This window comes from Solea solea, chromosome 11 (assembly GCF_958295425.1).
Source record: "Solea solea chromosome 11, fSolSol10.1, whole genome shotgun sequence".
Classification (NCBI taxonomy): domain Eukaryota; kingdom Metazoa; phylum Chordata; class Actinopteri; order Pleuronectiformes; family Soleidae; genus Solea; species Solea solea.
The window spans coordinates 22,922,176-22,946,727 of NC_081144.1; the positions used below are offsets into that span (position 1 = coordinate 22,922,176).

The 24,552-nt window shown below is 39.4% G+C and overlaps 1 protein-coding gene across 2 annotated transcripts in view; it reads left to right on the plus strand.

Moving 5' to 3' along the window:
* Positions 1–24,552, plus strand: part of plcg1 (phospholipase C, gamma 1) — a 37,502-nt gene that overhangs the window by 1,449 nt on the left and 11,501 nt on the right. For both annotated transcript variants that reach the window (XM_058642763.1, XM_058642764.1), the window contains exons 2-19: positions 229–516; positions 11,098–11,250; positions 12,217–12,310; positions 12,409–12,456; positions 12,983–13,067; positions 13,218–13,301; positions 14,349–14,371; positions 14,469–14,538; positions 14,614–14,715; positions 17,929–18,047; positions 18,600–18,685; positions 18,965–19,085; positions 20,578–20,746; positions 20,855–20,977; positions 21,339–21,440; positions 22,627–22,814; positions 23,446–23,646; positions 23,770–23,889. In XM_058642763.1, the coding sequence (XP_058498746.1) occupies positions 300–516; positions 11,098–11,250; positions 12,217–12,310; positions 12,409–12,456; positions 12,983–13,067; positions 13,218–13,301; positions 14,349–14,371; positions 14,469–14,538; positions 14,614–14,715; positions 17,929–18,047; positions 18,600–18,685; positions 18,965–19,085; positions 20,578–20,746; positions 20,855–20,977; positions 21,339–21,440; positions 22,627–22,814; positions 23,446–23,646; positions 23,770–23,889 (2,105 nt within the window). In that variant the 5' untranslated portion in view covers positions 229–299. The remainder of the gene's footprint in view (positions 1–228; positions 517–11,097; positions 11,251–12,216; positions 12,311–12,408; positions 12,457–12,982; positions 13,068–13,217; positions 13,302–14,348; positions 14,372–14,468; positions 14,539–14,613; positions 14,716–17,928; positions 18,048–18,599; positions 18,686–18,964; positions 19,086–20,577; positions 20,747–20,854; positions 20,978–21,338; positions 21,441–22,626; positions 22,815–23,445; positions 23,647–23,769; positions 23,890–24,552) is intronic.

Sequence of the window (24,552 nt, forward strand, 5' to 3'; positions counted from 1 at the left end):
TTGTCCTAAAAGCATCCAGAAGCTTGAATATGTATATGTGAATCACTTGAAATAATCTGGCAGTTAGAAACCTTTTTGACAGCTATTCTGCAGGATTACAAATAGTTTTCCAGTGCTGTGTAAAGAAAGGCTTCACTTCAGTAGAATGTGTACACGGCACTGACACACTGTAAGTCCCAGAGGATTAGTTGTTTCATGAGTTTCCCCTCCTGCTCTCTCCTCCTGTAGGTATCCCTCTGTAGGCCTGGACTGAGCAGATTGTTCTGAGAGGAAACGGATAACAAACAGGGGAAGTGAACATGGCGGGGACCTCCAGCTTCTTTTCCAACGGACCTGTTCCGTGGATGGACAACGACACGGAGATGAACAACCTCTACCGCGACCTGGAGCTGGGGACAGTACTGACGTTGTATTACTCAAAGAAATCCCAGCGGCCAGAGAGGAAGACTTTTCAAGTCAAGCTGGAGACCAGGACTATTATCTGGACCCGGGTCACGGATAAAATAGAGGGAGAGAGTGAGTGGCAAACAGACACCAACAAAAACAAGACACACACACACACACACACACTGTTGCACCTTTTAGTGTCCAATATCAATACCGATATCACAGCTTTCACTGCAGACCAGAATAAGTCCACTTATGCCTAGGACTGGGTTGATGTATTAGTCTTATATCTATATCATGACATGGGACATGATTTGGTCTTAGATTTTGGATATCATAATATATTTTCCCAGTTTTAAAGGCTGTTGCATTGATAATCATCATATTTATTATATTGAATAAATCTGTGCAATACACTGAATATTTTAGATCATTATTATTATTATTATCATTATTATTATTATTATATAAATGAAAAAGCAGTAATCAATATAATAAATAAATAAATAAATACATGCAATTGTTTATTTAAAAAGACAATAGCATGACATCACACTAGCACTAGCAGTGTAGCCTGCCAATAAAGAACACATTTGCACGATATTAATGATTCTCTGTTGACCAATCAATGGACTGTATTACGCCACAGGGATGGGCATTTCCAGCAAAATGCTGTTTGCATATTTAATGGTCTTATTTGTTGAGGCACCGCTAGTGGTGATGGTGGGTTTGATTCCCGGACGATATTCAAAGTCTAAGACCATATCATGTCACGATACAGATGGATATAATTGACTGTAGTCTTCATGCTGATGTGTCCTTGGGCAACACACTTAACCCCATGTTGCTCCAGACTTCTTTGCTGGCAGTGTGTGAATGGGTATGAAAGAGGACTGATAAGTGCTGCACATAGATGTGCTGTATGAAAGTGTGAGTGAATGGGTGAATGGCAAAACTGTAGTGTAAAAGCAGCATTGAATGGTCATCAAGACCAGAGAAGTGCTATATAAAAACAAACCATTGTTTTTATAAAGCACTTCTCTGGTCCAACCAAATTTTATTTGTTGAATATTTATAACAAGATGAATTCAAAGACCCTGGTAAATTTGATCACTTCTGTGGAATCTACAGCTTGTTGAACTTTTGAGGAGCAGTTTCAAGGTGCATTCAAGAAACCTCGTAAAACTTAATCACTTCTGAAAACAAGATGTCCATTACCTAAATGCTTGCTGTTGCAGCTGCCACCTTGTGACAATGGATGCATTACAAATTAGGAAGACGCTGGAGTAAAAAACATTAGTTGTGTATGTTTTTAACAGTCACAGTAACTTGATCAACTTTTTATAATCAAGCGAATAATGGATTACTCATCTCCCTCCCTTGTGCGTCTGGCGCCGTCCTTCAGGAGCTAGACCACTTTGCTTTCCTCTCCATTAAATGAAAGAGTACCAAAAACTGGCATGGTACAGATAGATTTTTATTTTGGTACCATGTTCAGAATAAAAATATGCCATGTAAACATTGGTGTTCATATAAACAGTCGATCTGATCATGACTTCCTGGTTTGCTGGTACAGCATCACTGAGTGTCAGTGACGTAAACGTGACGTGTTTTCGTTTCGTTACTGCTGTATTTTCATTCCAAAAAATAATAATAATGAACTGACAGGAAAGTCACAGACTGGGAAAATGAGATGGGTAGTGGACAGTTAGGGGATGTGCAGCATTTGTTTACTACAGAAGCAGAAATGAAGCTGCTTCTTCTGTTTCTTCTGGAAAATTAGATAACACTGCACATGACAAAGTAGTCGATTCTGACTGAACTCTTGATGCAGGTATATCCAATCTATATCTACATCTGCTGCGACATCAGTATGAAAAATATTATGTTAATTTCACGACAGAAGAGACTAAATAACCTCTGCAGTTGGACACAGGGAAAACTTGTATGTATATGTATATATATATATATATATACATACAGTATATATCTCAGTTATCGGCACAAGCACTCTAAAAATATCAGCATATTGAATATCGGCTAAAAGTCCAATTATAGGTATTATTTCATTTATTTAGGTCACAGTTAATCAAAATAGGTACACAGGTACAATTGTACTGACACATTTTAAACATACATTCTTATAAAACATAAGAAATAAACAAATTTAATTTAGCTTTATCAATATTTAGGGATACTTTATTTTTACTAAACCAAATCTTCATTTTATGCTACTCTCTCTATTGTTTGTGACGGTTGGTTTCCCCTGAGCAATATAAGTTGGTATCATCTGCAAATAAAACATAGTTTAACAGTTTATAGACAGGCGTGTGCTGCTGGCTGCCATTTTTCATGCGTCATCACAACATCCTGTTTTGGTTGTTTTGTTTCGGTTAAAAAAGTATTTTGGACGAAAAAACGATGATGATTTTCGGTGCATCTCTAATATATTACATTACATGTCATTTGGCAGACACTTTTATTCAAAGCGACTTACAATAAGTGCATTTAAACAGCTGGGTACAAACAAGAGCTAGAAGTAAGTATATATATATATATAGACCAAAGCTGATATATATCGGCATATCGGATATTGGCAAAATTTCCAATATTGTGCATTCCAACATCCCATTTTTACAAGATGCTCTTAAAATCTGGTATAAATCTAGTGACACCATGACATTGTGAGTAAATAAACAATATAAAAAACAGTCATGTAGGACTGAATAAGTAACCCTCAAAACCTTTTTAGTTTTAGTGGTTATGGGATGGCATCTACGGGTGCTGTTGTTGCTTTCAGACGATACTTTAATGAAAAAAAATTGGATAACAATTCTGAATTAAGTAGATTTTAAAGTGATATAGCACTGCAACGATTAGTCAACTAATCGATGATTGGTCAATAACTAAATTGTCAACAATTTTCAGCCTATTAAACGTGAATATTCTCAGGTTTCTTTGCTCCATATAAGAAAGAAATCATTAAAACTCAATGATTTTGGTTTGTGGACTAAATAAAACATTCATTCCAGATTTGGGAAACATTTTCTGACATTTTGTGGACCACACAAGTACTCAATTAATCGAGGAAAATAATAGTTGCAGTTGCAAGTGACAGATGTATTCTTTTTTCACTTGTCCAAAATCCAATAAATCACATGTCAGGTACAAAGGCATTGTTGACAATAAAAGGAAATATTGCTTCCTGGAACACTGTTGCATTAAAAGGAGTAGACTGTAATTTAGCAGGAAGCTGAATTTGAAGTTAATCTCTGGCAAAAACAGTGAGTTGTTTTTATTTTCTTGTTGAATAACAGAGGATACATGCAGGAGAGTGAGTGAGTCGTTAAGTTGTCTGTCTTGGGGTTTGCAGGATGCCTTGTGCACAGCTGCACTCTGCTCCGGATGCAACAGAAAGAGAACACGCACACACACTCAGACTCAGAAAAGAGGACAGAAGGCTGAGGTTTTTTTTTTATAACAACAGTATTGTCTTTTCTGGGATGAACAGTTTCATACACATATGAGCTCATAGCTGTCATTTGATACTCCTGGAGATGTGAAATTGGCCTTGGCAGCTCATTAATGTACAGAAATAGAATATGTAGGTGTTTTTTTTTTATTGGAAGTGTGTGAACATTTGGAAGAATTTAGCCTTGTAGTATTTGCATCTTATCAATAATGTCAGCTCTAGAGACAGCAATTTGGTGTGTTGCTAAATATAAAGTGCAGAGTACTAGTGTACCTGTTTTGCGTCACTCTGTTTCTTGAAGGATGCTTGTTTTATCGATATGATGTCATGCTATATGATACATACACTACAGTGGTATATTATAACATTGCACAAAGAAATGTAGGTCTGTCTAGATTGATAACAACGTCAGCGACTTATCTTGATGAAGCAGGATGTGGTCAAATAGAAGACAGTGGTGGTAACAGACTAATTTGAAAGTAAAAGCAGGACAAAAACATTTGAATACCTTGCAACGATTAATTTGTTAATAATCAATTACTACTAGATTAATCGTCAACTATTTTTGGTAAGCCTTTAATTAGTTTATTTTTTTTTTCAGCTGCTAAAATCTGAATATTTTCTGGAGTCTTTGCACCATGGAGTAACATTTCATGGACCAAATGTGTCATCGATGTATAGAGAAAGTAAGCAACATATGAACTGATTATGACCATAATTGCGAGTTGCAACCCCGCTCGGTATGTTTCTGTGCACAGGAACTATGCCGTTCAATTATTAATTCACTGTCTTTGCCCCAAGGAGCCAGTAAACAAGCACCAGCGCGGGAATTGATTTATTGAATGACACGTGTCCACCTCCACTGCCCTAGGTGGCAGTACATCCCATTTAAGCGTGTTAGTAGTTAGTATTAGCAGACAAAAAGGTAGCATATCCAATTCTTAAAGAATTCTTCAGTGTAAAAGGTCTGTATTTATATAGCGCTTTTCTAGTCTTGATGACCACTCAAAGCTACAGTAACCTACAGTTTTTGCAGTGTTGGGTTAAGCATAGGGCTGGGCGATATGGACCAAAACTGATATCGCAATATTTTTTGTTCAACTGCGATATGTGATATTATAACGATATTTTGAACAAAGCGGGTTAGCTTGCTAGCTCACCGGTTGGCCACTCAGATGACAGCTTAAACAGCTGATAGCTGAAACTCGGTGTCCGGAGTGTACAACAGAAACCAGGAGACAGGAGACCAGAGCCTCGGTGTCGGACACGGTAAACAACGAAATCTGCGGCCAACAGCTGAGCGGCTAACACCTGGTGCCGCTAAAAACTAGCGACAGGCATTACATCACCAGCTCAACTTTTATTTTATATTAACGAGTAACGAAGATGGTTAAGAAACATGTGTCCGAGTAAAAGTACACATTTTATTTAGGAAAATAACAGCGTCATTATTCTTTTTCTTAGCCACCAACTGCTCACTCTCCACCTGCACTGTGTCCGCCACATTTTCGTTCACTTGTCTGCTGTGATGTGTAGTGTGGGAGGGACAACACTACGTCGTACGTACATGTAAGGGGCGTGGCTGAGCAGCTGAACTAGGCTTGTAGGCTCAGGCTACTCAATAATACTCGAAATTACAAAATTTGTTCAATCACAACACCACACCTCAGGAGCCATGTTCCTATACTGCAGTACACTACAGGAAGTGCTGGGGGCGCCAGGCCTCTACTTCTCCCGTTGTTTACACCTACTGCATTCTGAACCAATGAAGAAGATCATCATGACATTAATCGCTCCACTGGAAATGATCCCGCTTCTTACAAAGAAAACACAATCAGAAACAAAGTATTGATTTGAGAGTTATTTTATTTTTTATTTCTTTACACTGTGGACTCGTTGGGGCTATGTGGCACTGCTGTAAGGGAGTAGAATTAAAAAGTCACCGCAGGTGAACAATGAGTATCGGCACATAAACCTTCTTAGTGGATATAGATGAGACTGACAGTGGCAGTAGAGCAGTGTAAGTTCAGTGTAAAGCTGTTGAAGCCGTTTTGTAACCCTGAAGTTTTCCATCGCTTTGGCTCTGGAGCGGTATTGGTCTACTCTGTGCGTAGATAGAATGATAGATTGATGAATGAAGTTATCGAACAATTAGAAGATGATGGATTAGATTGGATGAAGATGCATCGATGATCCTTTTAAAATCGAATTGTGGCCCTCCGAATCGTAATCGAATCGCGAGGCACCTAGAGATTCCCTCCCGTGCTCATGAGCTATGATTTGATACCCCTGACACCGCTCGTCTCCGTGTTTTGAATTCAGATCCTTACAGTATTTCATCAGATGTTTTGCTCAGAATGGAGCTTCGGTTGTTGTCGTTTCTTGGAAGAAGTGTCGATTTCACAGAGTTTGACATCATGAGCTGTGGAATGTGTTGCTGGTTGTATTAAGCCATTGTTTGCAGTGATGCACATAAGTAAGCATGACTTCTGTACTGACCTGATGTACATCACGACCTCGCAGTAGCTTTGTTCAATTTAAGAAAAATATACCAACTCCAGAGTCAGACTGATAAATACTTTATGCCATGTTTGTAGTGCTGTTGTTGAATTACTGTGTTAGATTGATATTGTGTCCTATAATAATACTATACAAATAACAGCAGCTCAACATCAACATACAGGTGAATGAAGATATTTCTAAAAGAGTGTACCAGTTAAGCAACAGTTTTTTTTTCCCATGACAGAAAAATCTGAAGAACCAGAAAAAAGAAGACTTTAAGTGCCGTTAAATGTTATTGTGGTCGGGTTTGAAAATTATATACTATTAAATACTGGGCATACTACGGAGGCCCTCTGGTGACATTTGATTAAACAAACGTGGACACACAATCTCATGAGTGTGGGTAATAATACAAATAATTTTTGTGGTACACTTAAGATGACACACCGATGATTCTCTGCTGAATGAGTGGCAGAAATACAGTCCCAGCATCCCCTGCACCAATGAGAATGACATTCAATCTGCATATTACTGATGGATAATTATAATAATCATAATAATAATAATAGTAGTAGTAGCAGCAGCAGTAGTAGTAGTAATGATAATAGTCTTTATGTAGCACCTTTCATTCATAAAATGCAGCTCAAAAGTTCAACAGTACATCATGTAAAATGATACTAAGAAAATATTAAAAACAAAATATGAAATGTACAATAAAATAACATAAAAACAGACACTGAAGTAGTCCGACCTAATAGTTATAAAAGCATTACTATGATATACTATATACAGTAGATTAGCTCCTCCCTGTCAGAAAATGTTTTAGGACAGAGTTGATGGAAACGAGTAGAGCATCACTACATTTTAATTTTCTCCCTAATAATTTTTTTTTGTATAACAAAAATTACACATGTATATACATTAAAAGTGTAAGAGACACACCCATTTATGGCTTTGCCGTTTTAAATCACTGCAGGGGTGATTTTGTCAAGGTCCACAGTCAAGGAGGTAGCGACACATTTTAAAGCCAATATTAGCCAAAACCGATATCGTGCCGATAATATTGTGCATCCCTATCAGTGACAAACAGAGAAAAAAAATCTTTTGAATCTACTTTTGATGAATAATCGATCAATTTCTTGAGAAAAACATGCTGTTGTTTCTCAGTTGTTTTTGCTGATTTTTAATTTTTTGTTTTCCTTATTAATTTATTTTATTGAATATCTATGTTGAACTCTGGGAACCTGGAAATGTCACGTTGCTTGACATTTTTAAAATGCAATGACTTAAGTGAGACAGCACTTGGGGCAGTAAGGTGTACAGAAACACAGTTGCCCTTATGTAAACAGTAAATTGAGTCCAGGAAACAAAGCAAATCTTGACGGGTATATCCTAGAAATGTCTCGACAGTGAACCATGTTGGCACAGCAGTGAAGAAATCATCAGGTAGTTCTGATTTAAAATGCACTTTGTGGAAAATGTCATCATTCTGACCTGCTTTTTCCAAACCTCCATACCACACACAAACACACACACACACGTCTGATGTCAGTTCTAGTAAACACGCGTCTCCCTTTTTTGTTTTTACAGTTTTACACTTGATTTAAGTGATTTCTGAAGAAAAAAAACCCACTGAGAAATGAGTTCAACGAGTTTTCCCGCGTTGCATCGTTTCCTGTCTGCCTTTACGTTGTTTATGTCAGATATGACAATGATGTAAAGTCAGGTTCAGGTTGTCACTGGTGGGAAACAAGTGCAGCTCTGTAGGTGACTCACTTAGACGCTGTGATGGAAAGGGGAACAGAATCCATGTAGCGGGTGGTGATGATTATTTGTCAGAGGGAAACTTTATTCTATGTAATATGAAAGAAGCTGGCGTACACTGAAACAGCTGAGCGTTACAATATAGTTTGATGCTCAGAATATACAGTTATTTATAGCGGCAACTTATTCATTGCTTTCATTTTTAATTCAATTTTATTCAAAGTAGTTGAAGTAGTGCTTTTGTAAATAGCCTTATATGTATTTGTAAGTGTTCTGTTTGGTGTAACCCTCACTTCATCACCAAATGTCTGATACGATGGAGACAATTATTGCATTTAATCCGTGATAATGTAATATATAATGGGAAAGAATGCAATCGTCATTGTGTAAGAGAACCAAATTAGTGTTGGATCTTCTAAACTATTGCAATAAAAACACAAGACACACAGACCTTAAAAATAACAGTTGTTAATTTGTCATAAAACTGTTTTAATAGCAAATTAATAGCTTGGATTTATCTGGATTATACTGACGGATAAATATAAGCTTTTATTGAGCTAGATGTTAGATGTAACCTGACAACTGCATTTAGAGGCCCAAGATTTTGATCAAGAACTGTTTGATGACAGACTGAAGAGTCTGTCACACTAATAACCTAATTATGTTGTATGAAATCATACAACATAAAGAAAATGAGGCAGAATATTAATTATTAAATATCTGTTTGAGGAACAGAATCTCAGTCTGTCTACATTACCAACCTTTCACTTCTCCAAAGTTCAAATCAAATGCCTTGTTGCATATTTGTGGTCTTGTTTACTTATTCTTTGATCAGTGAAGGGTGTAAATGACATTGAGCCAGGTGAAGAGTATTGAAATCACAATGTGGCCTACTGCAGTTTTAAAGTTGCAAGAGACACAATGTCTCTTAAATATCATTTTAGATTAATTATGGTTTTGCCCTACGCAAAACAACATATTTGTTTCTCTCAGATCCGCACAAATATCAAACAGTAGTCATTTAAGATATCTTTTTTTGAATGAAAATAATGATCATTCCCTCTGATATCGCGAATCATATCTTAGCCACCAACTGCACAATTTAACCTTTTGAAGTATTAAAATAATTTGTGTGTGGTTCTCAAAGTAGGAAGACAATAGACTGTAAATACACTCTAAAATAAATGATCTACTGTCTGTGGTCTGTATTTAGGGCTGCAGCGATTAAACGTTCAGTTGATTACCAAATGAATCGTCAACTAACTTTATTATCAATTATAATTTTTTATAATTAAAACAAGTTCTCTGGCTTTTCAGCTTCTCAAATGTGAATTTCTGGTTTCTTTGCTCCATAGGATCATTTTGATTTGTGCACAAAACGAGACACTTCAGGAACATCGTAATTTCCAGGTTTGGTAAACAGTGATGAACAGTTTTCATAATTTTCAAAATCAGAATTGTTTTCATTATGAAAAAAACAAACCGATTAAATGATTTTTAAAATGAGTTGACAATTAATTGTTGCAGCCTTATATGATTAAAGTGCAACAGCCTTTAAAACCAGGAAAAATCTGTATCATGACTATCCAAAATCTAAGACCAGATTTTGCCCTTTTTTCTGACTCATATCCGATCCACTAATCTTGACCAGTACGGACGAGTCGTACAGAATGAATCAGTTCTTGTTTGGCAGCCTGTGGTGTTCATCTTCTTTTGTTGAATATAATCGTAGCCTTTGCAGGAAAATGCAATATTCATTTAAAAATGTAATATTTTGTTCTAAAACTCTGTGATTTATCAGCAAAGGCTTGAATTGTGGAGTTCTTGAGCAAAAGTTCTAGAGTTGTAGAAAATGGTGTGAAAGGGAGGAAAGGGAGCACAGGAGGAAGTGCTGGTGTGTGGAGCAGGATGCCTCCTCTCATCTGCTTTGGCGAGGTCACACCTCTGGCTATCTCTTTATTTCCTGCATCTGTCTGAGGACGGCAGCTCCAAATATTTTGACTGAAATGACTGACGGTGTTTTATCAGAGCCGCCTCGCTCTCGGCGGAAGTCTTCTGGCTTGTCGGGCAGGTTGAACTAAACTCGGATGTGATGTGTGATTAAAGAACTCTGCTTCTGCATGAGAAGATATACATTTTTCTTCTCCTGTTTCAGAAAACAACATTGCACATTCACACACATACGTGAGCACAGATGTGGCGTGTAGGCGACAAAAGCACAGGATGTGCGGTTTGTCGGCTGCAGGAAGAGGAGCAGGAGGCGTGTGTGTGTGTGTGTGTGTGTGTGTGTGTGTGTGTGTGTGTGTGTGTGTGTCCTCTTAAGTAGCTTTTCTGGAAGAAACACTGACATTGTCGGGACCAGTAGTCCTTAATAGAGACCAAACCCTGGTTCTAATGAGGAAGAACCTCATTTTTCTGAGAAACTGGTAACGATTTAAATTGTAGTGAAGTTCAGGTCAGGGTTATGCATTAATTGGTCATGGTTTAGTTGAGGGATTACACTTTCTTTAGGCAGAATTCAATGCAGAGTCAAATTTAGTTCCATGAGCGCAAGTAGATTTGTCTCAAGCACTGTCTCAAGTTTTGGTGTTTTGGTCATTTGGTCACAGACTGAAGCCCTGACCCATCTCTGGTTTCATTTTTAAACTTGGTCAGTTCAAATAAAAGTTTGAAATGGTCTCTGTGTGTTTGAAACAAAAAGAAAGAACAGATTTGTTCAATAAAATTATGAATACGTTCTATTGTAGTGCTGCAACTAAGGATTATTGTCATAATCTAATAATCTATAAAAAAATTTGATTAATTGATTGATGCAACAAAAATTCAATCGGCTCATCAGTGCTGATGTTCAGCCATAATGTTAAAACATCAACATTCTTCATATCATCTTACAGCTATTATGGTTTACACTTGACTGGTTTATTCTCTGCTTTGCTAACATCTTTCTGTGCATCATCGCTGTGTCTTCTCAGTTGACATTCGAGAGATCAAGGAGATCCGTCCTGGACAGAAGTCCCGGGACTTTGAGCGTTACTTGGAGGACTCGGCAGCGCGGCTGGACCAGGCTCACTGCTTCGTCATCCTCTATGGCACCGAGTTTCGCCTTAAGACGCTGAGCCTTGCTGGTAAGTGCAGACACACTCGGATACAAGTAACACATCAGTGTTTTATCTTTTAAAATAATGAAGTATAAGGCTACATCGGTGAATAGGGTGTGTGTCTCTCACTTCAATATGTGTCTAGATACACTGTGAAGAAGATGCTTTTTTACTATGGAATGATTAATTTCACTGTGATTAAAACAAATGAGTTATTTAATGTGGCTGATTAGAGATATTTAGTACTGATATGCACTTATGGAGCTTTTCCGTTATACCGTTTTTTTGCATTTCCATTTGGGATAGTACCTGCAGAGGTTTCAAGCGAGCTGCGGCGATACTAAAATGTGACATCAACAGAATGGAAGAGTCATGAGCGCCATCAGTTAAAAAGTTAATGTCCAGCATTTAGCAAGGACATTTCATCTCAAGAGTCTGGTGTGTTTAGCGACGGCACTGCTGAAATCCAAAATTGTTCTTTCGGCTGTATTTCAGCGAATTTGACCGACCGGTCATGCAGGAAGTACTGAACTATTTGAACAACAAATCTTTTTAAATGACTCAGTACACCGGAAAGCTGCTTTGCCTGTCTCTAGTTTGTGTCGCGTATAAAACAAAGTCAGGGCAGTTTCGAGCAGCTGTGCTATGGTGACCCTGCCAACGTTGAGGAGGTTCTATGGAGTAATGGGAAATGACGTGGCTGATGCTAAACAGAGTCGAGTAGAGCCGAGGGGTGCTCGAACTGTATAATAGAAAAACAATGTTAAGGTTAATTTTAAGGTTTTTCTATTTCCCATTTGTGCATAAACTTACAGTACAGGCACATTGGAATTCTGCATGTTGCAGCTGAATATCCCTCACCTCACTCTTCCCTTCCAAGAACCTATGTTCAGTTTGCATCAAACCTCAAAAGATCTTTAGTGTGTCCACTTTAGGTTACTGTAAAAACATGTTACAACGAAAATGAATCATATTGTTTTTTTTTTCCCTCAGCTACGTCTGATGAGGAGATGACCATGTGGGTGAAGGGCTTAAACTGGCTTGTAGCCGACACACTGAAGTCACCAACACCACTCCAGATAGAGAGGTGAATAAAAACACCACATGCAAGGCGTTTGAAAGTTATTGAAAGCATTTTTTTTTCCTGTTTGCTACATTAAATCTCTTTGGGGGATTTTTTTGTAGGTGGTTACGCAAGCAGTTCTATGCAGTTGATCGCAACAGAGAAGACAGGTAAGTCTGCTCAGTTAAAATATGACAACAGCAGGTAATCAGATCACCCTCACAGGAAATGGCTGTAATTAGATAAAAGTGAATTGTTTGGTTGCGTCAGTCGCGGGTCGCTTTCCCTAGCGTGTCGTCTGTGTGCGCCGTGTGTATGTGTGTGTGTGTGTGTGTGAGAGAGAGCGATCTGTTTGAGGTGTAGTGAAGGAACTGAGCTCTCAGCCGCACACCAGTGCCTCTTCCTGCAGCAGGAAACAGACTGCGAAAGGATGGAGGAGACGAACAGAGGTGTTTGGCTCTTACGTCCCTTACGACAAAAGAGCCAGCCTTTGTTATGTTGTCAGGTTATTGTCTTCCAGGCTGTGTAGTAAAAAAAAAAAAAAAAAAGAATCCAAAAGGGCTCAGCAGATCACGAGGAGGCAATGTGTTGTGTGTCGCTTTACTCCGTGTCTACAAATGCATGCTAATTTAAATTATTATTGTATGTGCATGTCCGTGTTTGTGTTCCAACTAAAAAAAGTGTGTATGTGTTTAGGATATCCTGTAAGGATCTGAAGAGCATGCTGAGCCAGGTCAACTACAGGGTGCCCAACATGAGATTCCTCCGAGAGAGATTTCCGGTAAGCACTACCTCTCTATCAGTGAAGCCCCCACCCCCCCCCCCCCGCTCCACTCCCTTCTTTCTGCCCACTTTCCTTTCACTGTTAATATGTGAGAGTGAATGGTTCACTGTCATCTGTCATTTTTTACCCCCACTCTTTTCTTTTCAGGACACAGAGCTGAGGAACGGAGACGTGTCCTTCAGTCAGTTTGCCCACCTCTATCGCAGCCTCATGTTCGACGCGCAGAAAAATGTAAGTGCAGTCGTTCGACGGATCCACAGATTCGGTTCTGTGTACCTCAAGCATTTTCAGTCCTTCCAGCTCCTCGTCCATCTGATGCCCCGCTAAGGCGTCCTCCACCGCCCCCACTCCCAATCTGTCTGCTCTCAAATGGCTGTGAGATCAATATGCACCAGCTAAAAACCCAGCAAACCCCTCTGGTGGAGACCATTAGGACACACACACTCACACATGCACTTAAACACACACACACACACACACACACACACACACACACACACACACACACACACACACACACACACACACACAACAAAGAAGGCAGGCAAGCTGAGGTCAGATTAAATGGATGACCTCAGTGCCCCTCAGCCCTTTACAGGATGTTGGGGGCTGCGATATGTTCATTAACATTACCTCTGCTTGGGTGGGACAAGTATTGATACGACAATGTTTCGTCATCCTGACATTTCTTGATGAGATATGATTATTGATAAGATAAGATAAGATAGTCCTTTATTTGTCCCGCAGAGGGGACATTTGCATTGTTACAGCAGCAAGACAGTAAAGATAAAGATAATAAGTAATAAACATGCATTACCAAAAAAGAAAATTACAATATACGAAGATGTTAACACCCCAATACTTGGGGTATCTCAGTGGTTAAGACCAGTTCCCTGTGTGCAGAGACATCATGGTCAAAAGTTCAACTCCACCCCTTGTACTACATTCTCTTGTGAAGTCGCTTTGGATAAAAGCGTCTGCTAAATGTAATGTAATGATACTTTGGCACCAAGTATTAATAATCAAGGACCAGGACTACACTGTATGGTCTATAGTAGGGATGGGAACGACACAGCATTTTGAGAGTCAATTGTCAAGGCCCACATATCGAATTTTAGTCCAATTGTCGGCATTTTTCTTTTAGCATATACAATTATTTAATTATATTTAAAATTAGAATAATATTGAAAGCACAGCATTTTTTTCTATCTATTTTACCTTTTTAGTTGAAGTCAGGTGTAATTAACTGGAATGTTTCCGTTTTGTCAAATCTTTCAGATGGAGATCCCATTTCTACAAAGGTAAACAAAGGACAAACTCACTTGAGTGCAAACACAGTGTATCTTTCTGCAGCGTTACGTGTGTGTGTGGTTTATTTTTGATGACGTTCTTTGTCAGTTTCATTAACAGACCAGAACAGAGGATATCCCTCGAGGACCTGAAGAGCTTCCTCCTCGACTCTCAGAAGGTAGTAATATTCTCATATTGTCTTTTTTTAAGTATACTGTAATTCATGCTCTAATGAGTCTCGTGTTTGTTGCAGGAAATGTGGGCGACAGACAACAACAAGGTGCAGGAGTTTATGTTCACCTATCTGAAAGACCCTCTGAGAGAAGTGGAGCAGCCTTTTTTCCACCAAGACGAGGTACACACACTTCTCACCACCTCTCACACTTTCCTTTCCCACTCTTTTTTTCTCACCTTTTTTTTGGAGGGGAAGGGGCTCTCCTCACCAGTGGAAAAAATGCTAAACACATTGTTGCCTGTTATGTTTTTGAAAGCACCCCTCATTGTCAGCGTGGGTGGGAGATGCTCAGACATTTGCCATGGGCAGCTGTAATATTGGCCTAAAGCACCTTCACCCACACAGATACAGGGTGGTGTAGGATGGAGATGCTTTTTGTGGTCGACATAAAGATGTGACTGACAAAAGAAAAACGAAAAAAAAAAAGTGAAATTTTGCTGGTGCGAGCCACTCTGGAGGAGTCGGTGCAGTCTTTCCATGCCTGAGGTTATATTATATTTGAATGGCAGGTTTACAGGCTCTGCAGTGGTTATGCTCAGATTAACCCCCCCCCCCCCAAAAAAAATATTGTTAATAAGAAGAAAAGACAGACGTATGTATAGATGGATAGAAAGATATAAACCTATTGATCCCTCAGTGGGGAAATTCACTTGTTACAGTGGCTGGGTCTAGATCAGACAAATACTACACTTGGATATAAAATAAGCAATATAAAACAATTCATAAAATAAGAAAGTACCATTAAAATACTTCAAACTTGCGGCCCCCCAATCAATTTTTTGTGGCCCACCACATTATAGTGAGTTATTTCTGTATGTTTTTGTTTTTCATTAATATGTTCATATTGTGAACTATTTATTGTTCCACATCAAAACAAACACTTTTATTTTGAAATTATGTGAAAAATCATCATAAATATTACTATTTTGATGTCTTTTTCTCAAAAAGCTGGATTTTTCAGTGGCCCCCAGGTCATGGAGCAGGGATGAACAGGTGTAAATAAAGAAAGATATCAAAACAATTTTGTGCATTTTATATACATTACATTGATTAGTTGTGCTGGAGGAAGCAGTGACACACAATAATGGAACTTATATTGCTCAGAAACTTAGCACAAATTAAATGAATCATAAAAACAACCAATGCTCATAAAGTTTTTAGAAAGGATTAGAAAAACCCTAATTTATGAGAAATAATTAAGGATAATAGATATTTCCATTAAAATCTATCTAATAATGAAGTTATTTGTGCATTGTTGTCCAGTTATTACCTCAGCGCTGCTTGAGCTGCAGTGGTTCAGTGTTCTGATAGGACAACATAACAGTATGTCTTAACAGTGTTTGTGTACAGACTTAATCCCAATGAACATCTGCTCGTGTAATGTAATGTGTCCCCCTGCAGTTTCATAACAAACACTTTTCTGTCATAAACTCTGGACAATATCTGTAGATATGGGGTCTGGACATTCTCTAGAATTAGCTGTTCATGCATGATAAATTGTGTTTACAATAGTAGGAGAATCTCCAGGATCTAGGCCTGCGTTTGAGCAAAGGAAGCAGGACACTTGCCCATTAATTTACTATAGATTATCCATAATAACACACCACCTAAAAATGTATCATGTGACCAAATCTTGCACTGTGTGTCAGGTGTAAACAGGAAGCAGATTTTCTCTGTGATTTTCAGAAAATATTTGTTGTACTTAACTGAAATCGAGACTTGAAGGTCTCGATTTCTGCCTATCCAGTCTAAAATGTAGCTCTGCAGTACGGCTGGGCAATATATCCATATTTTCTTTGTCACGACTTGGGAGTAGATATGGTCTTAGATCTTGGATATTGTCAAAATTGTGATAAGATATCTGTGATTGTTGCCTTCATAGTAATTATAAATTGACATGGAATCAACAAAATGATATATATATATATATAAATATATATAAAAAGGGGGAAAAAAAGTCACTTAACACTTCTTTTTAAAGCAGAATTGGGCCATATTTATATTACAATTTCGTTGTTTGTAACGTGTAATTATGCTTAGTATAATAACTGTATTTTGAGCATGTAATACAGATCCTAAACGGTAGATATTTTTATTTTAGAGTGTATTTAGAGTTTTCAAACTGTTTGGATAGCAGGCTCATCTACAACAGAATATATGCATTTTTTAAATGAAAATGAGTAGAATGATATCGCCTCACCTGAGGTCATTCAAACATCATCCAGAGGTTAGACGAGGGAGCTGGCAGCAGTATCTCTGTGGACGTTTGTGGATCTGCGTGCAGTTTGTCTGGTGCTTACTTGTCTGTGTGTGTGTGTGCGCGCCAGTGCTTTTGTCAATACCTCCACCAGGCAGCGTGACCTTTCTTCCAGCTGCAGCTGTGTGTGAGTGGTATGCAGTACAGTTCTATCTTTGTCATGCTCTGCTCTGTGTACCTGTCACTTGTGGACAGTTGCTCTGTTTCTCAACCATTTATAACTCTTATGATCCAAGTTTAGTTAGGGATTTGACTGCAACTGTGATTGAGTTTTTTGCTTTGTATGCTTTGACAGATGAGTAGACTACTTTAAAATGCAATTGCAGACTGAACATCCATTTGGTCCAAGGTAGAATCAGACAATGCCAAGTGTGTCCTGCAGGACTGAGCTAATGAGTGTTCAGTTACCTCTTAAAATTCTACTGAGTGAAACTCTTGGCGTCCTGATTTCTCCCCCACTCAGACAATGCTCCATACTCTCATTTTGTGTTATCGTTTCTTTTTACTTTGTCATATCTGTTTGAGTTATCAGTGTGAAGTTCAATGTTAAGCTGTATTTACACTTTTTAAATGTTTGGACACATTAAAGTGTTGCTCAACACTTTCCTTTCATGTCGTGCACCTGAGAATATTCTTATTTTTTTGCTAACATTGTTATATTTTGTCACAGTGTGATTGTGTTTCCATGTAGACATTTCATCTTCAACCAAAACAGCCTCTCCCTATTGCTCTCTTAATTGGTTTAACTTCCACACCGACTGAAAAATCGATTCAAAATCTTTCCCTCCTCAATCCATCCAGAACCAAATCATAAATACAAATAGCACAGACTTTGCAAATGTATGTGTGATACAAATAAACTAGTGTACAGGTGGATATACTGGTCAGGGTGAATGTTGATGGCACGATGCCACTTTTTATCGTGACCAATATCTATTTTAGACTTTCCAAACTATGAAGACGTCAACAGCACATTTGTACTGATACATTTCAAGGAAACACTTCTCAGTAACACATTGGGGAAGTCTGCATGTGTTTAAGTATCATTGTCATTGTTCTCCTTTCTCCCCGCACAGTTCCTGACCTATCTGTTCTCCAAAGAGAACACCATCTGGGATTCCTCCCTAGACCAAGTGTGCCCTGAGAATATGAACAACCCCCTGTCCCACTACTGGATCTCCTCTTCGCACAACACGTAAGAATGGCACATTCTCACATTCAGTTCAGCCAATTGTGATCACAGCCTGGGAACACTGACATCTGGCATCCTACCCCGAAAACCTCCATCCAAAAAAAAAAGGGGGAACTTTTTGAACACATCAGATAAAAGTGTATTATTTAACAGCAGAATGAGAACCAGGCAGGGAAGTGTATTTTTCCTGCTATTGAAAAATGTGTGTGTGAAAGGCAGTTCAGATGATAACCTTCTGCATCAGCTATGAAACAATACTGGAACCAGCAGGAACTGGAGCAGTGGAATAAAAAACTGCCACCTCCTGAATGAGCAAACTGTGTTAAAGCCACACACACACAAACACACAGACACACAGACATCCACACAGACAGAAAAAGAAAAGATGTTCTTTTGACTTTGCAGCATCTATGAGTTGTGGCACCTCCGTAGACTGTGTGTGTTTGTGTTGCAGTGTATGACGTGTGAATCCTTTTTGAAAAGACTGGTTAGATGTGTGTGTGTGTGTGTGTGTTTGTTTGTGTTGGTATGTTGACATTACTTGGTTATTTTCAGCTACCTGACGGGAGACCAGTTTTCCAGCGAGTCATCCCTGGAGGCTTATGCTCGCTGTCTGAGGATGGGCTGCCGCTGCATTGAATGTGAGTAGACACACACACACACACACAGACGCACACTTGTAAATCATGTGACATTCAACCCGGTAATTAACTCTCTGCTGCATACAAGTGCAACTCTTTTCAGCAGCTGCTGCCAGCCACACCCAGACCCACACACTCGCACACTTTTCTGTTGCATAACAGCACTGTAGATTACGTACGCCAAAGCCTTGTCGGGCAGGTTTTCTATGTACACACACACAGTTGTACACAATCACATTCACCCTATGAACTTTCACACTCACGTTTGTTTATTTTCAGTGGACTGCTGGGATGGTCCTGATGTAATGCCCGTCATCTACCACGGACACACCCTCACAACAAAAATCAAGTTCTGCGATGTCCTGAACACCATCAAAGAGCACGCCTTTGTTACGTCCGAGTGAGTGTCCACTCCTTATGTCCCTTCTTTTTTTGCAGCGGTCACTGATAATAAGATGACAGGGCTTTAAGTGTGACACTGCTTTTGACATCACTCATGATCGCAGTGTGATAAAGTTTAGAGATGTTCCGATACCATTTTTTTCCTCCCGATACTGATTCCGATACTTGTGCTGTGGGTATCGGCCGATACAGAGTACCGATACCGATACCAGTGTGTTATAAAAAAAATATATATCATACTAGTCCTGCATGACGAATACAGCAAATGGACACCATTTATTTTTTACCAGTGATATGTTATTTCGTTTTTCAGCTTGTACGTTTGTTTTGACTCTGGTCCAAACACCGCAGCACTGACAGCTTCATGTTTCCATGACAACTGACCAGGAAAGGATGCGCGTGACATCATTTTTACACGACTCCAGATTGTTAAAATGAGTCTCTGAAGTAAAGCTAAACTTTAAAAACAGAGGCACACATACGCAGGACACAGATACGCTGGTTAGTTGTAGCGCTGCTCTTTTCGTTTAATAAACGGGCCGCTCCAGTTTGACTGTAGGCACGCTAACGGAGCTAGCGCAGCTAACAACGCTAACAGAGCTAACTGGTAAATACTGCCAAACCGCCGACATGATGAGGTAAAGTTAGCTCCTTGTCTACAGGTGTCGGGTGATCAGTTTTTCTTCACACTTCTAAAACAGCACAGAGCAACTGTTTCAAGAGCGGCGAAGAAGAACCGCGTCAGAGCTAACGGAGCTCTAATAAATTACGTGGTATCTGATTGGTGCATGGACTCCAGTACTTGCCGATACCGATGCCAACATTTTCTGCAGTATCGGAGGCATTTCCGATACTGGTATCGGAATCGGAACAACTCTAATAAAGTTAGATAGAAAATCACGCCTACGTGAAGATGAAAGATTAAACTCTACTGTGGTTGAATAAGCCTCCCTGAGGCATGTAGGCTCACTCTAAGCATAAAAACATGGCTGCAGAAGGGACACACAAAAAAGCAGAAAGTCTTAAGTCTATGTTAAAGTGTTTAAGTCCACTTTAACTCGCTGCTGGACAGCATTTTCCTCCAATGTTAATGTTACATTACATGTCATTGAGCAGACGCTATTATCCAAAGCGACTTACAATAAGTGCATTTAAACGTTTGGGTACAAATAATGTGAACCACTCATTGATTTTTACATCACAGCAAATGCTGCTGCTGCCTCCATCAGTCACTTAAATCTGTTATTTTGTGACTCAAGTGTTTGAAGTCCCATGTTCAGATTCACCTGAGTGACACAAACTTGTCAAAGTGAGGCAGCAGTAGACTGCAGCTGCTGTGTCCCTGTGAGCAGAGCACTTGTAGACTTGTGCAGGTGTATGTTTTATTAGGTGAGCCTTGTTATGTGGTTAAAATAAGTCTTTCATACAACCACACTTAAAAAAACTGCCTGAATCATCCTTCTAATTCTAAATCCGTCTTCCTTCGTCAGCTACCCCGTCATCCTGTCCATTGAGGATCACTGTAGTATTGTGCAGCAGAGGAATATGGCCACTTACTTTAAGAAGGTGTTTGGAGACATGCTCCTGACCAAGGCAGTGGACATCGCGGCAGATGGCCTGCCCTCACCAAACCAGCTCAAGAGGAAAATTCTGATCAAGGTCGGGAATAAACTTAGAGTCATGATGAGACGTTATTTGATTCTCTGTTGAGTAATATCTCTGATTATAAATCTGCTTCTCTCTTCCCTGTCCTCGTCTTTTGTGCAGCATAAGAAACTTGCAGAAGGTAGCGCCTACGAGGAGGTGTCCACCTCCACGCCCTACTCGGAGAATGACATCAGTAACTCCATCAAAAATGGCCTCCTCTATTTGGAAGACCCCATTAACCATGTAAGCATGTTCACAAGGTCTCGATTGGAGTCTGGAAGCTGCTTGAGGTGGACGTTGTGTCTAAATTGAACCAGTTAGTTTGTTTCTGATCTCATGTTTGTGGTATTTTAGCTGTCACAAACATCCAAACACAACACTGTACTCACACACAACCCACTCCAGCTAATCTAACCTAAATTTATCACCTTGTCACATTGATCATGTTTTTATTGTGACTGTCTGTGTGTTGGTAATTTTCTTTGTTGCTTTTCCTGCCTAGTTGAATTCTGTTTAAAAGGCTCGCTCTTGTAACTTTTCAGTGCAACACACTCCGTAATCCTCTCATTGGTTAAACCGCCTCTTCTTCTTTTTCACCCCTCAGGAGTGGTATCCTCATTTCTTTGTCCTGACCAGCAGCAAGATCTACTACTCAGAAGAGACGTCCAATAATCAGGGGAACGATGATGAGGAGGAACACAGAGAGGTGAGTCTGCTGCTGCTGTCGTACATGTGGGAGATGTGGAGCTCAAGTTCTGATTTGTTTGCTCAAAAGCAAACTTCACACTGAGGCCATTTTCACAACTGTTTTAAAATAGATCTTAATTGACAACTATTTTGATAATCGTTGAATCGATTCAAAGCTTTTTTCATGAATAAAACAAGATTTCCGATTGTTTAAGCTTCGTAAATGTCGGAGTGAGTGTTTTCTTAATTTCTTTGCTCTGGATAACAAAGAAATCATTAAAAGTTAATCATTTTGGTTGATATTTGAGAACATCATCATTTCTAGTGTTTGATCAACATTTTTTAAGGTTTTCTGATACTTTATGGACCAAACGATTCATCGAGAAAATAATCAACAGATGAATCGATTATGAAAATAATCGTTAGTTGCAGCTCTACTCTGGACACAGTGTTTTTGGGGCCCTTTGAAATGGAGGAGTTTTTCCAGGTTCATATGCCGCACATGTTGTAATTTCCCCGTTTTCGTGGTTGTCCACATGGGCTCTGTGCGGACATACCCACAATTTGAGTACTGTACACACATGCTCCTGATAGCACAACACTCGGCGGTCCAAACAACAAGACCATACAAGAGAAGGCAAACGATTGGCAAGAAATCGAGAATTAGCACGTGTGTTCAGAATGCCACACTGATGCAGAACTTGATTTTCTCATGATTGGAACAGCAGCCATGCGTGAATGCAAAGTGACGCTCTCCCTAGACTCAGAATGAGATTGGTCTTGTGATATGTTTGCAGGTGTGTTGGTATCTGCTCAGATTACTCCTGATACGGAGGTGAAGCACTTATCTGGAGGCAGATTGTGTCCTCTTGAACTAGTTTAGTATGGGTGTGGCTTCAATTCACACACATATTAATGAGCATGTCTGTGTAGGTTCTCAGTCATCTAAGTCATAGTCTTCTTCTGTGGTTAGCTGTAGGCGACTGGACTTTGTTACGACTCTCTATGCAGGGTTCGGCCTCAGAGGTTAAATACCTGAAGGTGAGAGGTGAAACGCCTTCATCTCAACTCAAGCAAGTCCAGTCGCCTACATCAAACTGTTTTTGTGTGCTCACAGGGCCTTTGATGCATCTTTTTTTTCGCAGTGTTATCATTTGTAAAAGCATTAAAGACACCCACATTCTCCCATCTTCCAACCCCCCCAGGTGTCTAATGGTATGGACCAGCATATAACAGAGAAATGGTTCCATGGGAAGTTGGGCGCAGGGCGAGACGGGCGGCAGATCGCGGAGAGGCTGCTGTCCGAGTACTGCCTGGAGACCGGAGCTCCCGATGGCTCCTTCCTTGTCAGAGAGAGTGAGACCTTTGTGGGAGACTACACACTGTCATTCTGGTACAGTGCACATGATTTTACATTCATAAAACCTGCACACATGAGGCTATAAGTATTTATACTCGATTATTGGTTATGATACCAAGTTTTCCTCTGGTGTTCTGTCAAATCGAACCCATTTTACAACTTTCCCAAAGCATTAATATCATGTTCTTCATCTTATTGCCTCAAGACCCTACCACACTAAACATCAGAGCACACTGCTGATCTCGGTTTTCATTGAATTGAATTGAAGGTGCAAATTTTGTGTTTGCTTTCAAAAATTAGGAAATGAATTGAAAAAGATTGGAAAAAATGATCTTAGTTCAACATTCCCCCTACAAACATACAGTTGAAGGCAGCTAAAAAACAATGGGTTAGGGTTAGGGTTACTTACCATACTTTTTTTTATATGACATACTCTATACATCGATGGGATCAGTTGAATTTAAATCTTACCAAACAGCTGCTGAGTGAAGCACTCACACAGATTCATCACTGATTGTTGTCACGGTTTTGTCATCGCTCTCTTTCAGATATTCACATAATGTAAGGAAACAGCATATACATACAGAATGTATATGCTCTTGTATGTTTAAGGGAAATAGAAATAATGTTTTTTTATTTATAATAATTTTAAATTTTTTGCCAGGCGTTCTGGACGGGTGCAGCACTGTCGTATCCACTCTCGTCAGGAGGCCGGCAGCCCGAAGTTCTACCTGACTGACAACCTCGTGTTTGACACGCTCTTCGCCCTGATCACCCACTACCAACAGGTGGCGCTGCGGTGCAATGAGTTTGAGATGAAGCTGACGGAGCCAGTGCCTCAGACCAATGCCCATGAAAGCAAAGAGTGAGTCTGAGCACAGACTGGAGAGCATGTTGTTGTGTGAAGCACAGGAGAACTGTATTTCAGGGGAGGAAGTGAAATGGTCATTTGATCATCTTACTGTTGTCTTTCATTGTTTCGTTTAAGGTGGTACCACGCAAACCTCTCCAGGAGTCATGCTGAGAACATGCTGATGAGGGTTCCTCGTGACGGAGCGTTCCTCGTCAGGAAGAGGGCAGAACCCAACTCGTTTGCCATTTCCTTCAGGTATCTTAGTCTTGTTACCTCATTAAAGCTGGGGTATATGACATGTTTTTAGTGTTAATGTTTAATCATTTCATTTATAACTTTTCTGTATGTAAATGTAGATGTAAATCTGAGAGAAAATGTAACTTCCGATCCAACCTTTTTTGTAAAGCACTTAAAAACAACCAGAGTGAAATACATATACTAAACAAATAATCCTTTTGTCTGTTTTACTTGGGGCTCGTCCACATGGAAATGAGTGTAGGTGAATATGCGAATATGCATAGTTTGTTTTGTTTATTTGTTTTTTTAATAATCAAATTGTCGTTTCGGCCACACAGAAGTCGAGTTTTGGGAGATCTGAAACTGAATTTTTTTGAAAACGGGTCCCAGACTGGGCAAATCTCAAAATGCCGCCCATGATGTCTAATGGCCCTTTTCCACTATGGGCCCGGCTTGCCTTGGCAAGACATGGTGCGGTTTAGGTTGCATCTCGACTACAAAAAACTCTAAATATTGAGATTTTAGCCATTTCCCTAGTAATTGTTGGAGATTAACCCACGTTTTTTAGGATAGTTAAGTCTTTTTAACTGATCAACCAAAAAAAGAGCCCGAAAATATGAAAATATAATGTTTATATGGACGGAGCGTTTCAGAGATTTTCAGGGAGAGATTATCTCAGCT